Source organism: Xyrauchen texanus, chromosome 47 (genome assembly GCF_025860055.1).
Source record: "Xyrauchen texanus isolate HMW12.3.18 chromosome 47, RBS_HiC_50CHRs, whole genome shotgun sequence".
In the NCBI taxonomy this organism is placed as follows: Eukaryota; Metazoa; Chordata; class Actinopteri; order Cypriniformes; family Catostomidae; genus Xyrauchen; species Xyrauchen texanus.
This window is the reverse complement of record NC_068322.1, coordinates 12,783,993-12,809,978: the sequence shown is the minus strand read 5'-3', so window position 1 is coordinate 12,809,978 and position 25,986 is coordinate 12,783,993. Positions and strand designations below refer to the sequence as shown.

General features: G+C 38.9%; 1 protein-coding gene across 8 annotated transcripts in view; it reads left to right on the top strand.

Annotated features, from left to right (window-relative positions):
• The first annotated feature begins 297 nt into the window (after positions 1–297).
• The window catches only part of LOC127639179 (MICOS complex subunit MIC19-like), a 93,169-nt gene continuing 67,480 nt past the window's right edge, over positions 298–25,986 (top strand). For 5 of the 8 annotated variants that reach the window (XM_052121069.1, XM_052121065.1, XM_052121068.1 and 2 more), the window contains exons 1-3: positions 298–542; positions 1,288–1,993; positions 14,498–14,591. In XM_052121069.1, coding sequence (XP_051977029.1) covers positions 462–542; positions 1,288–1,993; positions 14,498–14,591 — 881 coding nt within the window. In that variant the 5' untranslated portion in view covers positions 298–461. The remainder of the gene's footprint in view (positions 543–1,287; positions 1,994–14,497; positions 14,592–25,986) is intronic. The other 3 variants (XM_052121073.1, XM_052121071.1, XM_052121070.1) reach the window with 1 other exon arrangement.

The window sequence follows — 25,986 nt, the reverse complement described above, 5'->3', positions numbered from 1 at the left end:
GTATGATTATTAGAAAATTTACAATATTGCAATATGAAGTGTAGAAATTACTTAAATAATAGTAAACAGTGAAGTAAATAAAGAAATGGAGGATCAACTGGATCAAAAAATTAATTAAGAAACAAAATATGCTATTTACAGAATATAATTAATTACTCATTAAAGTCACCCATGCGTGTCATTTTCGCCGCTAATGGTGCCAATACATTTTGTCCAATAGAGAACCGTTTAACGATACACTCGTCTGTGCTTGTCCAATGAGAGTCGTTTTTCTTTGCCTGTGCTTGATAGGCAGGACTGAACGCAGAACTTCAGCAGTGTTTCTGTACGGGAACGTGAGGCACCTGTCCTCGGGCATTACAACCCGAGAACTGTCAACTTCTACATTAGATAGAGTTGAACTACTGATTAAATTTACATGTAGCAGCTGGTTAAAAGCCAGCGAGTTTGTTTGATCAGCAATGGGAGCCAACAACAGTACGCGTCGCGTGTCTTTCGAGTCGGATGAGAATGACAACATAACGACAGTGAAGGGCATACGGGTGAGTGAGTGACACACGCCTGTTATACGCCACCTATCAAATGCAAATCATGCATACTGTTACACGGCTTTAATTCTCACCGGCTGTGATTTGAACGCTTGCACAGTGTTGCGTTTAAGTCCTCTAATAGAATAAACAAATGGCCCTGACTGACATTTAGTTCAGATGTCCTAGTAAACAAAGAGTTGAACAGGAATATAGGTTATGCATTCGACAAGCTGCTTTGCAGTGTTCTTTTGACGTTCCTGACAGGATAATAGGAATTACTTGTGTTAAAAGCAGACACATGTTACAGTTCAAGCACCACCATGACTACTTTGTGTTCCCGCCCCCATATAGGCTAAACCGTGCCACACATGGCATGAAGTAGATTGTTGTTATGAGACTAAATTTTATTTATCATTTGTTTTGAGTTGTCTTTATTTTGCATTATACAACTTTTTTATTTTACTTTTTATTTTTATTTTACATGCATGTGTTCACATATTCAGTTAGCATGCAAAGATTTATTTGAACTACATTTACATTTTATTTATTAATTTGGCAGTTGCATTTATTGAAATGACTTAAAGTGCTTGTATTGATTACATTTATTAGTAAATGTGTTCCCTGGAAATCAAACCCATGATCTCAGCCATACTAGTGCCATGCCCTACCAGTCAAGCGACACCAAGTGCAGAAAGGAGGGAAAATATCTTCATTGACCTCTGATATTTGTTTTTACTCCATTACTGTTGTTCTTTAGCTCTCAGAGAAGGTCATCGACCGCATGAGGGAGCCCTCACCAGTCCGACCACGGTCCCAGTCCTCCCCTAGAACCCCTCCTGCTGTTCCGCCTGTGGTTGATCCTCTGCCAGCACTGGAGCCAATATCTCCTTTATTTGACCCTGTCACCTCCCCCCCACCTCCTCCACTTCCAGAGCCGGTTAAACTCCTGCCACCTCCATCACCACAACCAACCACTGCTGAGCCGCTGACTGCCCCTGCACCACCGGTCATTGTTCCCCCACCTCCACCTGTGGCTGAGACTGTACCCTCCCCTGCACCACCTCCTCCTCCCCTAGTTGAATCGGTGGGTGTTGTGTCAGCCCCTGCAGGTGAGTCAATTGCTCCACCTGCTGCTGCTGTTGAGCTCATTACAACCTCTCCACCTGTGGAAATAATTGTCCCGCCTCCCTCTCCCAAGCCCACCCCTCCTCCCTCTGCTGAATCTGCTTCTGCCCCTCCTGGTTTTGAGCTATTCACACCTCCTGCACCTGTGGAGTCCATTCCTATTACTAAAACTGTTGCCCCACCTCCTGCTTCTGAACCTATCTCACCTCCAGCTGTAAAAATAACTGCCCCCTCCTCTCCAACTGAACATGTTTCCCCTGTTGCTTCCACTGCTGAAAATAGTCCACACCCTCCTCCAACTGTAGAAGTACCTGTGGCTCCTCCACCACCTCCAGTTGGTGAGTAAGATTGTTCTGCAACATAACTCTGACACATACCAGAGCTTGACAAAAGGATGTCACGCTGGCCTATATTGTTCACCTTGAGCTATTGGGCCTGCGGTGCACTCCAAAATCAGTACATGTATATGTACATTGTTATATTGCAGCCATTTGCTAAAATCATTTAAGTTCATTTTTTTCCTCATTGTTGTACACACAGCACCCCATATTGACAGAAAAACACAGAATTGTTGACATTTTTGCACATTTATTAAAAAAGAAAAACTGAAATATCACATGGTCCTAAGTATTCAGACCCTTTGTTCAGTATTTAGTAGAAGCACCCTTTTGATATAATACAGCCATGAGTCTTTTTGGGAAAGATGCAACCAGTTTTTCACATCTGGATTTGGGTATCCTCTGCCATTCCTTCTTGCAGATCCTCTCCAGTTCTGTCAGGTTGGATGGTAAACTTTGGTGGACAGCCATTTTCAGGTCTCTCCAGAGATGCTCAATTGGGTTTAAGTCAGGGCTCTGGCTGGGCCATTTAAGAACAGTCACAGAAGAACAGTCATGTTGTGAAGCCACTCCTTCGTTATTTTAGCGGTGTGCTTAGGGTCATTGTCTTGTTGGAAGGTGAACCTTCGGCCCAGTCTGAGGTCCAGAGCACTCTGGAGAAGGTTTTCGTTAAATTACTTCACTAGCAGCTTGTATGTATATGCGCACAATCTCGGCAGCGAAGATGAATTCAGCATTCTCTGGGACACAGTTACAGCGAGCACGAAAGCTACACCTGTCCCAGCAAAACGGAGTCGACAGGTAAACAAGAACTTGAGTATGTAGTTGAAGAAACAACTGGAGCCAACATCAATGATAAAGTGGAGCTACGCAGGCTTTGGATCATATTCTTGGTGAAATGGAAGTGCGTTTCAGTGAACGTAATTCAAAGTTTGCCGCAGCACTTGCCGCTCTTGACCCAGAAAAACTACGTTGAGACCTTTTTGTCCATAAAGTCCATAAAGCATATCATGGATTTAACTAATTCTAACATTGTGGAATCGGAGTGCATTGTTGCAAAGCAATATATCTCCAGAATCAAAACGGAGGAAAGCCAGCAGATGATGACTACTAGAGACTTCTCTCTGAACGTCACAATGTACTTGAAGCTATGTTTTGTCCGCACTTAAACTCGCTGTCACATTCGGGGCCTCTATGTGTGAGAACTCATTTTCTGTGCTCAAGAACGTTTTCACGGACAACAGACGAGCAATGAACCACACTAGGGTGACCACCTGTCCCGCATTTTGCGAAACAGTCCCGAAATTGGAAGCTTTGTCCCGCGTCCTGCAAGCAATAAGCAGTGTCCCGCATTTCAATTTTGTCTGTATTATCTTTTTTTATTATTATTATTATTTCGGCATCATTTTATTTCATCGTCCTTTAATTACAAAATCACTATAAAAAACAGTTAATAAGAAAACACTGAACATGCGCAGCGCTGCCTTTTTTCCTTGCCAGAGCGGGAAAACACTGGGAAAAATGGCTATCCGGAGCTCACGAGAAGAAAATGTTTCTTCGTTCGTATAATAAATAATTTGAGAAAATATATACATGGTTAAAACCAGTTACAAGTGACCCTAAAAAAGGTGGGTGCAGGGTATACCACCGAAGTTTCACATTTAACATCACTGCAAAAATACATCTAATATAATATCAATATTTATTCATCTAATACAATAATAGTAAGTTATCTCTCCCTCGTGTCCCGCAAAATCAGGTCTGCTGACCTGCAACAGAGCAATAGCCAGGTGGTCACCCTAAAACACACCCTTAAGGCTCAGCTCGTGCAACTTGAATTTGAGCGGGACCTTACAAAGAAAATACGCAACGAATGGAAAGACCTTGTTCTAAGGAAGTTTAACACTTCCACTCGTCGACTGCAGCTTTTCTAAAGGTAGGATGTGTTTTTGCTTTTTAGTCTTTGTTACTGATTGATTATATAGCCAGTGCTGGTCCTTATTATTTATGAGAATGCTGTAGGCCGTGTTGCTCTGTATCGTCGTGTCGGGTATATGGTGGCATGAAGGTTGTTGTTTTTTTTTTTTAATTAAAAGTGGGTGAATTATTATTATTATTATTATTATTATTGAGGGTGGGAGAGGTAGGCCCCCCAGTGACACATCGAGGCCCCCTCGTTCCGTATGTCCTGGCGCCGACCCTGTCTTGGAGTCCTTCAGGTGTTTTTTAGCAAACTCCATGCGGGCTTTCATGTGTCTTGCACTGAGGAGAGGCTTCCGTTGGGCCACTCTGCCATAAAGCCCCGACTGGTGGATGGCTGCAGTGATGGTTGACTTACTACAACTTTCACCCATCTCCCGACTGCATCTCTGGAGCTCAGCCACAGTGATCTTTGGGTTCTTCTTTACCTCTCTCACCAAGGCTCTTCTCCCCCGATAGTTCAGTTTGGCCGGACAGCCAGCTATAGGAAGGGTTCTGGTCGTCCCAAACATCTTTCATTTAAGGATTATGGAGGCCACTGTGCTCTTATGAACCTTAAGGGCAGCAGACATTTTTTTGTAACCTTGGCCAGATCTGTGCCTTGCCACAATTCTGTCTCTGAGCTCTTCAGGCAGTTCCTTTGACCTCATGATTCTCATTTGCTCTAACATGCACTGTGAGCTATAAGGTCTTATATAGACAGGTGTGTGGCTTTCCTAATCAAGTCCAATCAGTATAATCAAACACAGCTGGACTCAATTGAAGGTGTAGAACCATCTCAAGGATGATCAGAAGAAATCGACAGCTCCGGAGTTAAATATATGAGTGTCACAGCAAAGGGTCTGAATACTTAGGACCATGTGATATTTCAGTTTTTCTTTTTTAATAAATGTGCAAAAATGTCAACAAATCTGTGTTTTTCTGTCAATATCGGGTGCTGTGTGTACAATAATGAGGAAAAAAAATGAACTTAAATGATTTTAGCAAATGGCTGCAATATAACAAAGAGTGAAAAATTTAAGGGGGTCTGAATACTTTCCGTACCCACTGTATATATTTTTAAATTTCATGTAAACGCTTTGTCTGACGAAAATTTTTGAAAAATTAGACTACAGGCCTGGGTATACTTTTATTTTGTTCGTTTCGGATCGGATTGTGCCCGGTTTACCACCTTGCCTTTCAAAGTGTACTCCTCCGACCACGAGCAAATACAAATATGTCCAACACATGCCTACCACAACTGCCTATGTGGTACTCTTAGTACAGTCAACAGCTGGTCCATGCACCGGCAATGTGCACTGTCCACGTGTCAAGAAAATCGTGGCCGTACTCGGACAGTCCTCGCAGACTGTGCTGATGACAGTATTTGTGTCATAACGTAATAACGTACACGGATCAATCAGCAATGCAGACAATTGAAGTTTACTTTGCCCCAATAGACTTGAGATTGCAGTTGTATCTCTGCTTCATCCAGCATTTACTGTATACATTTTAATTGGCCCACAACTGGCATCAACGTTGTTTGCGCGGCTTGCTGCTGGATGGTTGTTTTCTTCACTGTATAAACTGCACATTACCACACAGCTGAAGTTTCACTTACTGCCCTCTGGAGTAAACAGGTGGTACTACAAGCTTGCATTTCTCAGGAATCTTCCTTATTACGGTCCGGGGGCATTACCGTTAATTTTATAAAATAAATCGCATTGAATTAACGCGTTAAATCGACAGCCCTAATAATAAAACAAAAATGTTTGGTAGGCCTAGCCCACCTTTGTCAATCGGCTTATGTAACGCATTAAAATGTAATCTGGGACGCTTACCATTCCCAATGAAAGACTTCACTATGCTATCAAATTGTTTGAAATAAGTGAGAGGGACTTCTACAGGGAGAGACTGTTACCTTTCTAATCATAGATAAATGTAATGAAGCCCACCGGCCATATTGCTCAAAACCTTTTTATTAAGAGTTCAAAATTCAAACTAAATCACACAAACTTGCAGGGAATAAAATTTCCAAATATTCAATGCCCTGTTTGGGCAACTGGAAAGCATCCGGCTGAAAAGCCATTACTGGGCTGTACGCTGTCAGAGCCAAAGCTTTGGATTTAGACCAAGTGACTCAGTGAAGAAGTCAGTGGGGTCGGAGATGAATAATAAAAATCATCTGCATAAAGCAAAATCTTATGCACCATACCCCCCGCCATTTCGTCATCAATTGTGATGGCAGAGACCAGAGTCTGATCATTCGCCACTGATCATTCGCCATTGACCATATGATATTGATGAGATGCCTGATGTTATCAGAAGAGCTGTGGCCCCGAATAAACCTCACCTGATATGTGTTTAAGAGGTGTCATCTAACTGGATCAGGGAAATTGTACGTAACTCTTGGTAGAAAAAGACTCTCTCTGCTTTAGTTATCTAGCCAAAAGCTTCCCTGCTTTGTTCACTGACACAAAATATGACTGTCTTGTTCTGAATAGCCAAAAATTCACTTTCTGTGACAAAATAGTATTTTGTCTATTTCAATCGGGTCAATTCTCTGAGGCCATCAGACAACATTTTGCGCTTCCGCTCTGCCTAGACACTTTTAATATTCCCTTCCAATTCCAAGTTCTCTTGCTTTGGATTTTTTGGTGAATGAGGCACACTGTATGATCTGACCCATAAGAACTGCCTTAAGTGCCTCCCAAGCTATGATACTGAGGACCAGTTGGTCTCCATATAGACATTGATTTCAACCTTTAGCATTTGTTGGAATTCATGATTTTGAAACAGGGATACATTAAAGCACCAATTATATGATTTATTTTTCTCTGTATGTGGCAACACCTCTAAACTCACCAGGGCATGATCTGAGACTAGGATGTTTCCAATTAATGGGTTCAAAAGTCTCCAAATATATGTAAGACCAAGATTTTTACACATCCTGTGAAGCACCAGTGTTGCTTTAGGGGAATTGCACACTTTTGCTTCACTATATTCAAGGACTGAGCTTCCCCCCCACCCCCCCCCAACAAAAACACAGAAAAAGAAAAATGTGCGCATTAACCATGTGCACGATAGTGGACACTGGCATCCATCCTCTAAACTCAAACAGTATATGTACGCCTACGTGAACCTGTGACAACATTGCCATTGGATTGCTCAAGTCCAGTGCTTCTATACACATTTTTTGAGACCGAATTACACATCAGAAAATAATATATAAAACAAACTGGAGCCAATATGAGGCATAAGCACAAAGAACGTGCAGATTCATCCACATTACTGCTCCGAAGGCGTGTTTCTCAACAAAACAAATTCCAGCCGCTAGGTGGAATCAGCACAAATAGAAACAAAAAGTTTCCCAGATTCTTCGGACAGTCAAGTGAATGTTGAGTGAGTCAGGCCCACTCACCTGTTACATGAGTGCTACAGATGCCTGAATCACTCCAAAGATTTGCAAGAAATATTCCACAGAACAAACTCCAACCAACAGGAGGCGTAAGCACAAAGAACTTGCAGATTCATCCACAAACTGTCCTGAAGGAGTGTTATCCCAGAAAACAAACTCCAGCCGCTAGGCGAAACCAGCACAAAAAGAAACGAAAAAACTGCTCAGTTTCCTCGGATGGTTGCATAGAAAGTATCACACAATGACCTACTCACTCGATTGTCTTTATGAAGGACATCACGTACTGTGGGCATGTAAATGTTTTGCATCCATCCTTCGTATCTATTCTTAATTTGCCGGGAACATCAGTGCATAAGCGACCTGCCATTGATCCATTGAATTGATCACGTTTCTCTCTTGTTGAATTTGCAAAGTCTGGGAACAAGAAGATGCTGTGGTTCTTCCAAGAAAGCCTTCCTTTACTCCTCGCCTCTTGTAACACAAGATCTTTATCAGATGATCTCAGAAATTTGGCAAGAATTGTTCCCTCAGCGGATCTCTGAGCCAGATCTCCATGAGCTTGGTCGATTTCCAGCTTATGGCCTGTCATGTCGAGCAGACTTGAAGAGCTCGTTGAGGAATTTCACCATATCTTGACCACCTTCATCTTCAGGAATTCCAACAATTCGGACGTTGTTTCGCCGGCTACGATACTCTAAATCTTCCAACTTTTCCCAGACACGCTCCAAATCTATCTGGATCTCTAGTGGATTAGCAGCTAATTCCCTATCTGATGACTCCAGATAATCGATACATCTGACACACTTGTAACCACTTCTGTGAATTTTGTCTCCATGGCAGTGATCAATCGATCGTATTTCAGCAAGATCCTCCAAGTCAGCAACGACCTTCACCAGCATTGCGGACATGTTCAACAGTTGATGCTGAACTCTGTCCAAATTGAGTCCTGGGCCTACGGCCTCATCAGAGGCTTCAGCTTGAGCATGTAAGTGTCTTATGTCTCCAGAGCCAGAGAATTTTGAATACTTTTACATATTGTCTTCCTAGAACAGTCAAGAATCTGTGTTTATCAAATCTCACCCGTTTATAAACTAGCAAAAAGTAATAAAACTAGCAAAGTGCGCTGAGCTCTCCTTTCACACGTCCGACCCTCACATGGTATCCACGCGACTCATAGTTGAGGTTTTGATTAAAGTGCGGGAATGACTTCTTAGAAGCATCAAACAAATCAGTAATGTTTTGTATATTGCCCCAAACGCAGCCAGTGAAAATGTTGGCAGGGCAAGTACAAATCTGATCTACAGGCCTAACTGAGCCAGCAAAAAATAAAAACGTATTGTTGAGCTTTGTGTGTACATTGATTTGATCTGACTTTGAAAATGTGAAGAAATTACACCTTTGATTGTTTTTTCGCATATTTCACTGCAAAGTGCACTTCAGCGCCTGTCATTTTTTATTGTTAATGGTACTCCTCAAGCAAATTGCATCTTGTAAACACACTGAATGTATTTGCACAGTAGTTTGAAGGGCCAATATTATGCTTCAAGTCACTCTTGGCAATTCTATGAAATTGAAACTACTCTTAAACACATCCATCAGAACTTCACAGCCACTGATTTTATTTACCTCTGTGATTGAGATATATTTTCAATATGCAGTATGGATTTTTTAAAAATCAGTTTAACAGATTGGTTAATATATATATATATATATATTTTTTTTTTTTTTTTAAATCCAGCCCCTTTGATGTGAGTGAATGGGTCTGGGTCCTTGCATATTATGTTCATAGCTTGTGCCAGGGTGTTAAAGAAACGATTAATTCTAACTTGTAATAGAGTTAATGAATCAATGCTGTAATTAGGAACTCCACTTAAGCCAGTTCAGTCTCCAAAGTACCATGAGCAGCATACTCTCCCAGAAGTGCCTTGAGTCGATTGCATTTTCTACCCTTTTGCTTTTCATTCATTTGAGACTGTCCAATAATAGATCTTTAAGTCGGAAGTTTGAGTTGTTGCAACTGAGATGCCTATTAGGAAGTCACAACCACCAGCAAATTCTGAATATCAGCTAGAGACGTTTAGGATGCTATTACAATTATTGTGTGTGACGGAGATTACTTTTGGGTAAATTACGTCCCTTTCCCAAATAACTAAGAGGTTTGGCTGCTTAGAATGGTCCAGCAAACCCCTACTGGTTGATGCAATAACTTCACCTTTATGGATAAAAATAACATCTTTCTCATTTTACATCTTTGTAAAAGGCCACTTAATGGCTGCAAGGGTGGCTCTCTTGTGAGGACCTCTCTGAATGACAATTGGTACACCATACGATTTTATGAACTGACACATACAAGGGGAAGGTCTTGAGATAGAAAGTCCACATCAAGTGCACATTTGGCTCAGATCTTATTTGTATTTTGGGCCAGTCATGAGAGCAGAGTGATGCATTACTTTTTTGTGACCAGTGTAGTGCTACTTTATTTTGACACATTTTACATTGCAAAGGTCAACCCACGATCTGTCCTTTTTGTCGACAACAGATTCTACCGTTCCCCATTTGCGATGGTTAATATGGACTCTTGAGTTCAGCTGGTCATTTTGTTTCCTCCATGTTTTCACTCTTCCGCTTTTTTGAGCTGTGACTCTTTAGCTCCCACCTCCACATAATTAAGCACATCTGATGTGTAATGAAACAGTGGCTCTGAAAAGCTGACAGCTGAAATACATGTGAAAATCTCTGTGTGTGTGCCCCCTTGGCCCTTAATAGTGGTGTTACCTGCAGAGTCTGCACTGAAGCTGACACCATGAACTTGCTCTACTTGGAGAGAAAAAGAGATGCCCACCCACATCGCACATAACGAGACTGCTCCCTGTTAATGAGACACAGATCTGCTTAATGAGCTCTACCATGGAGGCTCACACTCTCTGTCTCTCTATCTATCTTTAACTCCATACGTCTCTTTCTCTCCCATTTATTCATTTCTCTTGCTGGCTCATGCCTTCTTGGTAAAATGATGACTCAAACCTTTTTCGTTTGCGATGTATAAAAAGTTTATTTTTTGTTGTATTGCATCAACTATCCCAGACGGTTTATGTAAAGTGTTTCAGTATGGTAAATACTATAACTGAACAATGCTCACTTTAAGAGGTTGTTCAGCCAATAATTATTTACTCTCCTCATGTTGTTCCAAGACTTTATTCCATGTAACACAAAATTTGTTGTTTGGAAGAATGTTAGTCTGAGTCGCTATATACTTGCATTGTGTTGTCCCTCTTTTTTTAATTATTATTAATGTAAACATGGTTTCAGTAAGGTGTTTACAATAGAAGTAAACAAAATAAGGCAAGAAGGTAAAAGTAACAAGCTGAAAGTATAGCTACAAGATAGAAAGGTCTAGTTCACCCAAAAATTGTAATTCTGTCATTATTCACTTACCCTTATGCCATCCCAGATGTTCATGACTGTATTTCTAAAGCAGAACACAAATAAAGATTTTTAGAAGTAGAGCTCTGTCAGATCCTTATAATGCAAGTAAACTGGTGCAAGCACTTTGGTCCAAAAGTCACAGTTAGGCAGCATAAAAGTACACGACTCCAGTCGATCAATGAATGTCTTCTAAAGCAAATAAATCGGTTTATGTAAGAAACAATAGATAATTAAAACATTTAACTTTAAATCAGTGTTTCCTTCCAGGGCTCTGATGCTGTTTGTAATATCCAAACTCTCGTGTGACATTCGCTGTTCTGTTGTAAATAAGTGCTGCTTCCGAAATCTAGCGTGAACTCGCCGATTCGCTTACATCACCATCAACTGCTGGCATGAAGCACTTTTTAAAAAGTTAATAACGTTTTAATTAACTATTCATTTTGAACACAAATGTATTGATTGCTTCAGAAGACTTTAATTGATCGACTGGAGTCTTCATGGATTACTTTTTATGCTGCCTAAATGTGACTTTTGGTCCGTCAAATTGCTGGCACCTGTTTACTTACATTATAAGGACCTGACAGAGCTCTGTCTTTTCTAAAAATCTTTATTTGTGTTCTGCTGAAGAAAGACAGTCATACAAATCTCTGATGGCATCAGGGTATTGAATAATGAGAGAATTTAAATTTTTGTGGTAACTAGTCCTTAAAACATTACACATGCTGGCATGAGAAGAGTTAAAATTATTTTCTGTGCTAATTGCCATTATGCAACAAATGCTATTAACAGAACTTGGATTGAACCCAGTGCGTAACTTTTATACTTTATGACTTTGTAGCTACGTCCATAAAAAATTGCTCAAAGTCAGAAATGAACTTAATGCTGTGACATTTACCTGATGACTCACTTCTAAAATTTGGCCTCTTTGTCACAGCTTGTCTTGCCTAGAGAGGTTCAGCGTAATCTCCTGGGGTTAAGGGTTATGACCTTTAATAAGGGGCATTGATTATGTGTGCCCACGAGTGGAACTATGAAGGGATACCTTGGATGACCGGATTATATTCTCTTACACATTCTCAACGTAGCATGAATATTCATACGCAGAGCCCACACACCATTTTGCATTACACTCTAATTATCTTCACACGTGCTATGTCTCAGCTATACATAAACTTACTTTTCTTTCTGTTACATATTAAGTGTCTCCTTGAGGATCACCACAAAGTTCAGAGTGCAGAAAAAGAACTCCACTCTCTTGCTGCATATTACACACCCCTAATGAAATTATCTATTTTGCCTATTTTCATTTTGTTTCATGAAAACGGTTTGTTTCAGAAAATGGTGACTTCAGTGAAATCCACAGAGACTGAAGGACAGATGAAGAATAAGAATGTGCACCTTGTTTGATATGCCTGGGAGTTTCTTTTGGTGTGTAGAAAGATGTTGTTTAAATCAGATCGCGAGGAACTTGTAATGGTATAGATTAGCCCCGCCTCCCCTTCCATTTCTCATGTCTGGAGATTAATGAAACATCTTATGAGACATGCAATTTGTCTCTGTTATCTCTCTCCTGACTGCCCAGAAGCTACTTTTTAAAATCCTGCAGAGAATGAAGGAAGGAGGGGGAAAAGAGAAAGATATATCTCGATATGAATAGTTTTTCATCTTTTTAAAGCATTATTTTTCAGACTCAGAAGTGACACGGGCACCAATATGTTTAATGACATCTTTTCCTCAGTGCCCCCCCCAAAGATTCTGAGATGGTGTATTGAAACTCATTTCTCTATCCTTTTTAATATTAAAGCCCAGTTTGAATAAATGAATTATGGGAAACTAGAGCAAGAATCGACATAAGATGCTGACGAAAAATCATTAGCTTGATGGAAAAGAATAAAGTGAAATATGCTATCAGTCAGAAGTTAGGACACACTTGACTGAATTTGTGTTTTTCATGATCTTGAAGATCATTTGATCTAAAAGCTTATGTTAAAATGCTTGAAATATATGCTTCAAAAGAATGTTTTGTTAACAAATATAAATTGTACCTACGTTTGAATTTCTTCTTTAGTTGGAGCAAATGGTGAAGGAAACAACAAGATTACAACATACATGGAACTCCTTCAATACTGTTTTAAAAGCATCCCAGATGGAAACCTCAAGAAATTTATTGAGAGAATGCTCAGAATGAAGCTAAAATATCAAAATATACTGAGACTTTTTTTGATCACTGAACAATTCCCATACTTCCACTTGCCTTATTTTGAAAGCTTTGATGACTTTACTATTATTATTGAATGCAGAAAATAGTAATATTGTAATAAAGAAAGAGTAGGTGTGTACACTACTCTCCTCCTAAAATTAGAGTTGGTTGGCTCAACATTTCAAATTGATCCCACTTTCTGCATCACAGTGCTTTAAACAATTTAAAGGAATTAGTCATCTGCAAATAAAAAAAGTGTTTGTACACTCTAATGTTCTTTTGTGCTGTGGAAGGACTGCAGGTCAAATAGAGTTGGAAGACGAGAAACAGAATCCAAGATGTAGGAAGCGAGTAGTAGGGTCCAGTAACCATCATTATATATACAAAAGTCAGATCGCCCTGTTTTACAGGTGGAGAATAAATGTGCTGCCCATTGAGGAGCTCCGTTATCATGCCATATCTTTAATTTGATACTATCAAGTTTTTGAGGTTTAGACAACACCTGTATACTTGTTCTTTGATAAAGGCCATGCCAGAGTCCACAATTGACCCTTCGCTAAACTAAAATATTTTGATCAGTTTATGTTCATTACTTCTGAATTGTAATTTAATACTGATTATAAATTAAACAACTACAATTTTAATCAATCATGTACACTTTCAGATTACAATGTTAGGCAATCTAATCAGATTACTTTAGGATTACTTATTGAATGTTGTGTTAAATCCATATTTATGTTTATTAAGTACCAAATTACACTCCTTTTATTAAGAGTTAATATACATGAAATCAAACAACAATTTGCTATTTGTCAGTTATGCACATTTAACTTGATAAAATTGTCTGATTACATAGCCAGATTCTGTTACTACCATTATTGAGTCTTCAAGATACTTAATTTTAAATATAGTGTTCTCCTGTTAAGGATACACATTTTTCAATTGAATCATAACATTTTTATTTCAAAACTAGTATTTTATTTGCCCCAAACTCTACAGCCATAACAAAATCATGTATGGTATCATGTATCTTTTAACCAACATCCTAGTAATAAAATTGATACTAGTATTAATTCTAAATTTCTCACAGTGTGAAGAGATTGCACTGAGCATTTGCCAATGTCATCACTGTAACTTGTTTGTGATTGAGTGTTTTGCAATTACCCCTTTGTCCTCTAGTATTCTTATTGTGCCCAGACTAAATGTTGGTTGTTTACACTAACCATTAGGCCATATCTCATTTGCAACACCATTACTTCCTGTCATTGCAGTAGCATAATGTAGCTCTGGGCCTCTGTGGTACTGGCGCCTTTTCCCACTGTGGCAGCTATATGTTTGTCCTTTCTGTATCTCTGCTGTGCTTTCACGGACAATTAGCCTTCCGGAAAAGGGACAGGACCTAATTGACAACAACAAAGTGATGCTTTGTGATATAACCATCTGATGTACATTCTGTAGCTCAGCAAGTAATGTGCATTTGTGTGTATTGTCTTCTGTTTAGTGGATGAGTTTGAGCTGAGGAGAAAGATCACTGAAGAGCTGCAGAAAGGCCTGGAGGAAGAGAGAAGAAAAGCGCAAGAGGAGCTCAACCATTGGTGAATACCCGTTCATGCACACACACATGCACTACTTTTACAAATATTCACAAAAAACTGAGATGTGACTGCTATTGTATGTAACAAAGCAATAAACCTCAAGATGCTATGCATGAGGCTTCGGTGTATAACCCATAGACTAAGATACAAGCTATTATTTAATTCAGTACAAGACACAGGATCCATGTGCTCTAATGAGAATTGTCTTGTCAACAGTCTAACTAAGGCATTTTCTCTGGACCCATTTACCTCCCTTTTTCAAATTTTCTTTTTTTGTAAAATCAATTAATCAAGTATTAAAGTGAGGGAGTCTTGACTTAATTTCCTCTGATGTGATCTATTAGTTTCCACTGGTGATGGTACAGTCTTTCCTCGCTGTTCTTACTTCCATTTTTGTCCCGCTTTCCTGCCTCCTGTCTGTGAGTGGTTGTGTGTATTAGTGTTGTCACTGTACCAAAATGTCAGTAGTCTGTACCAATACCATTGAAATTTCACTGTACTCGATACCATTTTCAGTACCAAAGCAAAAACTGGTTACTAAACAACACTCTTATTAACAAAGTTTACAAAACATTAGCAGCAGAACTAAGAATAAAAATATGCCATTGAGCAACACTTTAATTTAAATGTTATTTTTGAATTATAACAAAACTGTACAATGTATGCTAAAGTATTTTTGAACACTTATATAAGATTTGCTTCAACTTGCAACTTAAGTTTTTACCAAGTACTAAAAAAAAGCCTAAATAAACAAGCGTACAATAGAATGAATAAAAAACTATTTCCAAACTAATGTGCAAAGTGCTCTCATATTAATAAAGCTGCATATTGCCATTTTTCTTCACAAATTGCAGAAATGCAATCACGTTCTAATCTAGCTGCATTAAGTGTGCATGCTCGAGGGATGAGCATCCCCTAGGCAGAGTCTCTCTCAGCCGGATGCAGGTTCAATCTCTCCCCCTTAAATCAGGACATTCGCGCAACTCATTGAAGAGGCACTTACCACACAGAGAAATGCCAGTTTCTGAGTGTATAGTTATAAACATGAGCTGCTTCTGTATTATTTGAACTTTAATAAAGCTATAACACATTAAATATAACTGCATTTGTAACGCCGGGATGTTTCCTTTAAAAGACTGCTTCTGAAATGTACTTTTTTTATTTTTTATTTTATTTTTTATAATTCCCTAATACTTTGGGATCTACTTAAGAAGAAGCTGTGAAAGTTTAGAGTGCATCTAGACTGATCTGTGTAATTCTTCTCCTCAGTCAAGCGTGATCTGCAGTGCTGCTCTCGTGCATCATTAGTTTAATATGATTTCATTTTACGTTAAATGAGATCAAACGGCTATTCGACAATGACAATTTTTCTTGTAATTTTTTTATTTTAGTTGTTGTTGATAATGTCGACTAATCCTTTCAGCCCTAATGCAAATGATAATATACTTTTAAACTCACCTGCTTTATTTGCTTGAATCAATCTGGGTCTCTGTCTTTCAGATGCTTTATTAAGTTTGATGTGTTTCCTCCTTTCATCAGAAAATTGTGAAAGCAGCGTTTACAAATAGGTTTTTGCTGATCTATGATGTTTCCCTTTTCATCAGCCTCAAATGAAAAGAATTTCCAAACCTGGCTTTTTCCACTTTTCTTTTTGACAAGATTCAGTTGAGACTCTGCAGCAGCTTTGCTTGTCGTCATCTCTTGCATGTTGTGAGAGTTCAAAAGTTCCCGACTTTTATATTTAAACTGAATTCAAATCAGCACAAACTCTTTGAACCAAACATTGACTGAACTGAATGGCTCTTTCACCAGTTTTATTACGTGGTGCTAAAAGCACTTGGTAATCTGATGTTTTTCCTTTTCTCGAGACTTTCACATATACAGAGACATGGATATGTTTTTTGTTTGAGCAAATATCCTAAGCTGATATTTAGGTTTTTTTTCTATCTGATTTCTATCTTTTAATTTTACCGGGTAGACCCGGCACTCCGGTACCTTCAGACATTCTGGTATCGTAAACATTTTTTTGTTTCAGTACCGACTTGGTACCGGAATACCAGTATTTTTGACAACACTAGTGTGTATCTCGATGCTCATTTGGCCTTTTAATAAATGTGCATAATGTCCAGTAGAGTCTAACTTAAAACACTCTACTGAGATTAAACAAGAAAAAACCTAGCAGAATACAAATCTTTTTAAAGCTGAAGTGTGTAATTTCTGAGCCACTCATGTGACCATAGAAAATTTCAAAGATTTGTTTTCAAACTGGTTTCCCGAACGCTCCTCTCTTCTGATAACTGATAGCCCTCCCCAATCTCATGCCATTGGTTGAGCCAATGTTGCTATAATTCAATCTTAATGTTAAGCTTGGATAGGAAAAGGTATTTTGGCATAAAAAAAATGCTCACTTCCACTTAAAAAAAAAAAAGCGATTTCCTATTAAAAATACTGAGGTGACGAGTGTGGAACATCAAGTGTATGTCTAATTTAACGATCAGCTTGCACTGTCAAGCTTGACACAATGTCCTCTTGTGCTTGGTCATGCACAGCATTAGTTACTTGCAAAAGAACCCATTGGTTTGTATAGGTGAACACTCCAAGAACTGCAGCACAAGGTAAGTACATGGCCTAAAAAAGTTGTTATTTCCAAACCATATGCTATGTTGCAGCTAGCCTTTGAAAGGCAGTCATTATCAGATCTTAAACAAGTGTTGCTTCTCAATTTTATAGAATGAAATGAGAATTCTTTTGAATGACTAAATTATTGTTGTCACTCCATTATGTAAGGCAATGCTGAACCACTCACAAGTTCAATAGTGGCCTCTGAGATAATTATGAAAAGGGAATGCTTAAAAGAAAATACAATCAATGATTAATGAATTCCAAGAATTGCTGTATGATGTGCTGTTTTCCAAGGCTTGCTCTCAAACCACCAACACTTTATTCATAATTCTCTCTAAAAGTTACTTAACTACACACTCTATTTGATTAATCTGAAGCTTGTGATTGATGTACCAGCCCTCAGTTTCAACCCCAAGTATGCCTCATGATGTTATTCTCAACAAGGCCAACATTCTGACCTGCAGAACGGGGATTTTTTTCTGACAGCTCTAAAAGTAAATTTAAGGGCAGAATCTGTTGTTTTACAGCATTGTTTTTGAGGCAGCTGAGGCAAAGTGCTCCATCCCATCGCCCTGGCAATGCCATTAAGGGAAAGTAGGAGCTTTATTGACCATGATGTTATGCTTGGATGGACAGAATAAATTTAGTCCTTAATATTGTCTCCCCTTTAGCTTTCTTCAACTCCCATTTCTTCTTTCGTACCCTTTTTCTTCTTCCGTTTGAGACTATATGATTGAACTGAATGAAATTCGCCTCTGACTTTGGTTTTAAAGACCATTTATTGGTATTCTCCAACCTGACCTTCAGGTGGAGAGAGCAACATTCTGTACACTTCATAGTTTTAGCTCTCCTTTCTCAATTCTATTAGTTAGATACACGAACATTCGGTTCTTTAATATGTTCATCTCCCTCAAAGTGCAACAATATTGATGTTGGTCAAAGCTGGACTTAACTACTGGGAAAGTCAACGTTTTAAACCTACATGACTTAAGACAAACTGAAGATATTTTTAAGTTATATTATATAACTGAATATTTTGTTCATCTAATGAAGGAAAAGTGAAGCAGAGGTTTTTTATTAAAGTGAAAATCACAAATGGGCTTTATTTCTACTTTATAGGGCTGTGCGATAGTACAATGTTGTCGGATATCAACGATGTCTTACAAAGATCCCGATGCTGATTGCGACACTCATTTGACAGACGATGATCGACAATATCAGAAAATGTCAAAACCATAGATGTGGGAAGTCCCAAATATATGAAATGGTGGCTGGGGGGGCTCGGTTGCTCAGCGAGTATTGACGCTGACTATCACACCTGGAGTCGCAAGTTCGAATCCAGGGTGTGCTGAGTGACTCCTGCCAGGTCTCCTAAACAACCTAATTGGCCGGTTGCTAGGGTGGGTAGTCACATGAGGTAACCTCCTTGTGGTCGCGATTAATGGTTCTCGCTCTCAATGGGGTGTATTGTAAGTTGTGCGTGAATCGAGGAGAATAGCATGTGCCTCCACATTAGGGCTGTCAAAATTGCTCAAAAATGACATTCGAATATTCCCTCTAAAAAAAACACATATATTCGAACTATTCGAATATCTGGTTGCGCATTTGGTCAATGACGCGCATTACGTCAATAACAGGACAAATTAATACAAAGAGACATAACTATTTGTATAGGTAGTTTATTTAAGTTTAAACATATTTGACAACGTATTACCTACACAAAAACAAGTAAATCAACTAATGGCCAAGACCTCACTCTCAGCTCGCACGCGCAGGCACTCTTTCTCTCTCTCTAGCCCTCACGCTCTCTGCGCATAACGGTTTAAAAGAACAACAACAATAAACAAATGTTGAGTGCTGATCAAGAGTTTTGTGCAAGCAATATAAGGTCGCGACTCTTGTCCCAAATATAGCAGGCTTCATTCAGTGATTAAAACAAATTATTAACATTAATTGAAGTTTTACAGTATATAGAACCGACATTGAACGCTCCGAGCGAGCTGTGCTGTGGTAAACATGGAACTTTTCCTTGACATGAAGCGGTAAATAATCAAACCAGTGGAAGCCTGCAGTGCATGAAACTGCTGTGTCTAACCTACCTTATTCATGCAACATCTATTCAGTCAGTACAGTAGCCTTACATTTTAGTCATGTTTCTGTTTAACGTTAAATAAAATGAGGCACACAATTCGAGAAATGTGACAACAAAGACCCCTCAGGCAGCACGCCCACTCGCAAAGCAGACAGCCGCACATCTGCTACAGCGGGCGTTTTTTCCACATTCGAATATTAATTTTCACCTTCGAATTTCTGTTTTTTAAAACTATTCGAATATATATTCGAATTTAGAATATTCGTTGACAGCCCTACTCCACATGCTGTGAGTCTCCAGTCATGCACAGTGAGCCACGTGATAAGATGTGCGGATTGACTGTCTCAGAAGCGGAGGCATCTGAGACTTGTCCTCTAGCACCCAGATTGAAGTGAGTAACCGCGCCACAACGAGGACCTAGTAAGCAGTGGGAATTGGGCATGCGAAACTGGGGAGAAAAGGGGATACAATTAATTATTATTATTTTATTTTTTTAAACATTTGTGGTTAGGGTATGAAACTTACCACCCCCTAGATGTAACGGGGATGAATCCAGTTTGCAAGCTCCTCGTCCAAATGCATTTCATATGCAGGTAATTTTGCTCATCTTCCCGCAAAAGGTGGGTGACCTGTAAGACGTCTCGGTGTGATGCATGACAAGAAATGCTGTTAGTCACAAAGACACGCACTTGAAGAAACGCACCTTGTTATATTTTTAAGAACAGACAAAAGAAAAGCCATCAATGCTCCTGTCTGATTAGCTGTTTGTTCAGAGGCTTTCAGCACAAGCCTGTCTTGTGGAACAAGTGCATGTTTCAGGCAGGGGAAAATCGTATGTTGCCATTATCTATTATCAATTTTTACATATTGCCCAGCCCTACTACTTTACCGACTAAGCTAAATCAGTGTGTGGTGCTTGAGATTTAGAGGAACTGAAATCCTGAAATGAATATGCTTTTTTAAATTTGTCAGGCCCTGCCAACTTAATTTAATATTGATATCTAATTAAGCTGACTTCAGTAATGGTTCAGCGAAGATGCATATAAAGTGTGATTATATTTTAAGTACATATTTCTTCTTTTACTGTTTTATATTTCTTTCTACTTTGTCTTTACATGTGTCTGCGTGAGTGTGTTTGTTAGTGAGTGTGAGAGACTGTGTGAATGTGGGCACATGTGAGTTTTGCTGGCTGCATTAAAGTGTGTGTCTGTCTGGGTCTGGATAGGGCAGGGTCAGTAATGGCCACCATTTATCTTGCACTAGCACAATGCTCACTTTACAAGATGGTGCTTTTCGCAATGAACCTTACACACACAAATACACAGACTTTGGATGGGTGAATGTCGACTAGTTTATCTTGATTTTTTTTATGGAATTTTTCTTTGTTTTGAAATTTTAACTTGAATTAGCAAAACGTGCTGTTGCTGATACACAGTTTGGATGGTAATTATTTTTTTTTGTGTCTTTCAATTAATCCCCTTTAAAGCACTACTGCTAGAGTGGTACACATTCAGATGGATGTGTTTTGCTGTTGCATCACATCCTCTGTTGTTTTTTTTTTTTTAGCTCCCTGCGACATGTTGCGTTTGTAAGAGTTAATAGTTAAAATTGAGTTAAAATAGTGAAAATAACTTTTCAAAACACATTTTAATGCATATGCATTCGGTTCCATTACGTTGTTTTTGAACCCCAAATTATGTCTAAGGGTGGTTTCACATATAGAATGTTTTAAGTGAACCAAACGCATTTTGGTTGATGTGACCCAGAAAGGGAACCAGCCGCAAATGACCGCAGTGCTTTTGGAGTTCACAATGTATGTGGACTTAAAGAGGACCCAGATAATTGTTTAGTCCTCTTCACATTAATGTGTTCTCAGACCCCTTGAGGTTCACACCACAGCTCCTTAAGAACTCAGACCCCATTGCAGCTAGGGCTGTCTCGATTATGAAATTTGGCTGACACTAACATTTCATAAACAATTGTGATTTTATTATTTTACGTAGGGGTGCACCGATCCGATGTCTGGATCAGTATCAGCTCCGATACTGAAGTTTTAGACTGATCCGGTATCAGTCTGACAAGCCCTATCTAAATTTGAACATGTGTGTTAGTCATGTTCGTTACTGTCAATTATATTACATTATGCAATAGGAATGTATACTGTATTTCTGTCCTACATTCTTCACTCTCTCACATTATGTTAAGGCTCTCCAATAAAACCAATAAGCCCTTAATTTGCATGAAAGAAAACTTATGTAATTCTGTGTGCATTTGAAAATATGTTTCTTTATCATATTGAGAGTAATGGAGCAAGCAAGCGTATCCTCCTACGTGTCATACACTATGTATGACAAGCCATGAGGTACTAATGTCATAAAATGTAAAGCGGACTGGTACCGCTTCGTTTTCACATCGCACAAATCAATTGAACCACAAAAGAACCCACAAACGAATCATACTCCTGAGGTCTGAGTACGGTTTGCCTTTGGGTCTTTTTATGGGGATCTGAGACCACTTGGGTTGTTCACATATACATGTTATACCACTCTGAGTGTTCTTGGAGTTCTCAAACGAACTATACCTGAAAACACCCTTTTTGATTGTACTGTAAATGTTCCACTAAGGAGTGCACCCATTTGGTATTGGATGAACCCAAAACCACCCTGATTATACAGGTCTTTTTAAGATTACTTCAGGTAATCCACTGGCTAAAATATGTAGTTTGCATATCCCTAACAAACGGAGAACCACACCTCAGAATAATTTTATGAAAAGCTTCTTTTTGCTAAATGAGGTCTGCTATCAGTCTTTTTGCACTTTTTTTATGATGTCATTTAAAAAAAATTTTAGATAGAAGGGAGGTTTTGAACTCCTAAGTGGGAGTTTGAATATGTTTTTAAACCAGCAGATGCAGGAAGCACATGGATGTTCTTGAGAGTATGTTTTCATGTACATGTGTGTATTGATAAACTGCCAAAGTTTGTGTGTGTGTGTGTGTGTCCATGTGCGTTTTTGTGTTGGTTTTTTTCCTGATAGCAGAGGTCTGTGCATTCGAGTGCCTCTGCAGGTCTTTCTAATGGGAGATTTGCAGCAGGCAGTGAAGCAGAACCGTTCTGCAGATCAAAAACACAGACTCATGACCCGCACAATGCTGCATCAGCAGAAACACCTCAAGCTCTTAGCCACAGAAAGAAGAGTATTACAGTCCTCAGAGAGGGAGGGAGGGAGGGAGGGAGTGCTCCTTCAGGGCCTGAACCCATTCATACCATCCTTGACCTCACCTCAAAAAACAGCTCTTCTCCCTTGCCATTTGGTTGGGCACAGTTCTAATCTCACCCCAAACTCATTCCAGTAGTTAAGACAATATTCCTTTGTCAGGTTGGTCGGGATGCTCAAGGAAACTAGAGCAACTGTGTTTAAATTTTTCAACTTGCAAATGCTTTTGCATATCAAGCTGAGATTGGAGAAATTTGTGTAACATCAAATTAATTGCATACATCACCTTAAGGTATACATTTTGACCTGAAGTAGTGCCCTTCTTTAACTTTGCCAATTCAAGTGTGTCTTCTATAAGAGCCACCATATTGCTTTAAAGCATCCTTTTCTCCATATGTCTCTTCTGATCCAAATGTAGTTCCCCTATTTTGAACTCCTGCTGAAACAATCATTAAAGGAAATGGGAAACTATTCTGAGATCAGTAGACAGAAGATAAATTGTAGCATGTCTATAATTCATCATGAGACACATGGTCCCTCTCTGAAGGGCATCTGCAGTCATACTATTGCCATGTTGAACTCATTCTGACAGTCTGAGAAACTGATGTTGGAATGTAAGTGAAAGTTCTGTGTCATGTCATTATTATTTGCTCTTAATAATGTGTCCGCAAAATAGGGTGGGGAAAGAAAGTTTCGCATTTACTAATATTAAAATATGCATAATAATCTATGCATTAGTGCATACATGTGGTTACGGACACATGTTATATTCGCTCACTGTCACAATCCACCCGAAGCTCTTGCACATTATTATTTAACAGCTAAAATGCAGGTGTATGTTGCCTTTCCCTAGAGACATGCTGGGTTCCTGGGTGTTTGTGTTCATTTCATCCATGTCAACGTGTGACTTAATCACTGTTTGCTAATTTATTTCTCTGTTCCCTCTCTTCTTCTCCTCCATGTCCTCTAATCTCAGGTTGAGGATGGGCTTTTGGTGGAAATATTGAAAATAACAGTCTAACAAAATTCTAATTTACAGAAAGTTTCTGCATTAAATTCATCAAAGTGCGGCCAAGACAAATTATATAATTTAAGATGCAGGCGTGCAGCTTTCCCAAATGAGAGCCATAGAGGAACAGCCGCACGACCAGCAACGAGGGAGGGGGCCTGGGCAGACTCATGAAATATTAAAGTTCTTGCACATTATTTTCCTTATTAATAATACATGTGTCCTTTTAAATGCTACTGCAAAGGGAAACATCCGATAACTGTTATATAGGTGTGTCAGTATCTGTTTTGTCTTTAATATGTGTTGAGTTCAATTGTAGGAAAGAGCCGACAGATGGTCGGATGGCAGAGGGAAAGTGAGATCATATCCTGTAGGTGTTGGGTGCGTTCCACTGCATTGAAGGATGGTAAATTATATTGGTCCCTTGAGTACGAGGGCCAATCTCAAAGTGCCACACTGGCTTTGGAATAGTGGCTGATATTCAGACCTGTTTTAAGGTGAGACATAAGGGTTTTCCTCATAGATTCTGTTTGCTATTAAATGGATATAGAACTCTATGAAGGATTAAAAAAGAAGCAGTCCAGGTATTGTCTGTCTGACATTATTAAAGCATAGTTTATTTATAGTGATGAAGATAGTGAGAGGTTCCTGAAATATAGTTTGAATTATTTAGAATATTTTCGGTTTACTGTTATTTGATTTAAAGGTCACCATCTTACTTCCTATATTAGTCATGTCTGTCTCTTCTGAATGGTGCTTTTAATTAAAAGTTTAACTTTTTTGCTGGAACATAATTTTTAGGTTAACGTTTTCAAGTCTTTCCAATCAAAGAGGCGTATAGTTCATCCACTGCGTTAGCCATTAGCTCCGACAAATGTAGTAAAAACGTTTTATCTTTATGTTCTGTCTGCCATGCAGAATGGAGATTGTCCACTTATTTCTAAATAAATAATATTGTTCTCTGTTCACAAGGGAAGTTGTCATGTTGTTTCTGAGATTTGCAGTACCCTAAAACCAGCCCCATTATGCTGAATAACTGACAAGCATATATCATAAAGGACATTTTTTGCATCGTTTACCTTCCCCTGTGTTGCAACCAGAAGCATTGACTTGAGTTCGGATCCCGCGTTGAAACTAGGATGTAAATTTGTTTGCATAATAAGTGACAAGCATGATTCGGAGGTTGCTTTTTCCCCTCTAACATTACATTTTTACTCCACTGATGGTTAGGTTTGGGGTTTGGGTTGGGGGCTACAGTTATAATAGATCCTTTACTCTTCACAGCCTATAGAATAAAAACATATCACAACTCGCTTTTGGCACCATTCCATGCACATTTCACCCTGAAAATGGAGCTCACGTGTGCCCATAAACCAATCAGCAGTTAGTGCTTAGCACTTGTTTTGCATTTCTGTAAGGACAGATCGATTTAGCTAAAGAAAAGTCAACCTACTGTTATTGAGTTCACTGTGAGATCAGTCTGCATCTGTGCCTTATGTCTTTTTCCTTATGTTACAATTTTGCTTGTCCACACTGAACAGGAAACTGCGGTGTGATGTGACACAAGATATTTTATGTTTAATGTACAGTCGTGGCTAGCCAGCTCAATGTGACTGTAAAAGAAAATAAACAGTTTCAAAATGTTTCTTGCAGGTCTTTCATCCAAAAAAGCAGTAGTCATAATTTTCCACAGAGACGATGCTTGTCCTTTTTCCTTAGAGCGTTCCTAGTCTTCATGCAATTATCATAAAATATGATTGAAATTGTGTGTTTTGCATGTTATTGTAATATATATTTTTTTTTTTAAAGTTTAGATGCCTATAATTGGATTAGTGTGGTCTGTTTTGTTGGCTTCAAGTGACACCATCTTATTCACTTGATGCTTTTGGCCTATTTTTAGTTTCATGAAGATAGCATAAACACACACAATACCAGAGAGGAAAGTAATAATGGGTGTGTTTTGCTGATGTGTCCAGTTCAGTAGACTAATACTGGACATGGCTGGAGTCACTCACACTTTTCATCAGGAGACAAATTGCTCAATTATGTGTGTACATACGATGTTACACAAAAAGACAACACCAACATATTTCTTTCTGTAATTTTATCAACATTTATTTTGTTTGCAGGCAACGTTTTGCAGCAAAACTAGCTAAAACAAGTGTCAGAAATCAGAGTTCTCTCTCTCTCTCTCTGCTCTCTCTCTCTCTCTCTCTCTCTCTCTCTCTTTAGTGAATACAAACACATTTTCCTTTAGTATTTTGATCTGTGTGTGTTTCTCAAACTTTTTGGAACTTTGAGCACATCTTTGAAAATCCTCCACACTTGTTTGTTTGTTTAGCTAACTTTATAATTATACCCTCTCTTATTGCCCTTTATGACTTTCTCTTTTTTCTAGTTTTTTTTCTTTCTTTTTTTTACATGGCTGCTGTTTGATTGAAAACAGAGCATCACAG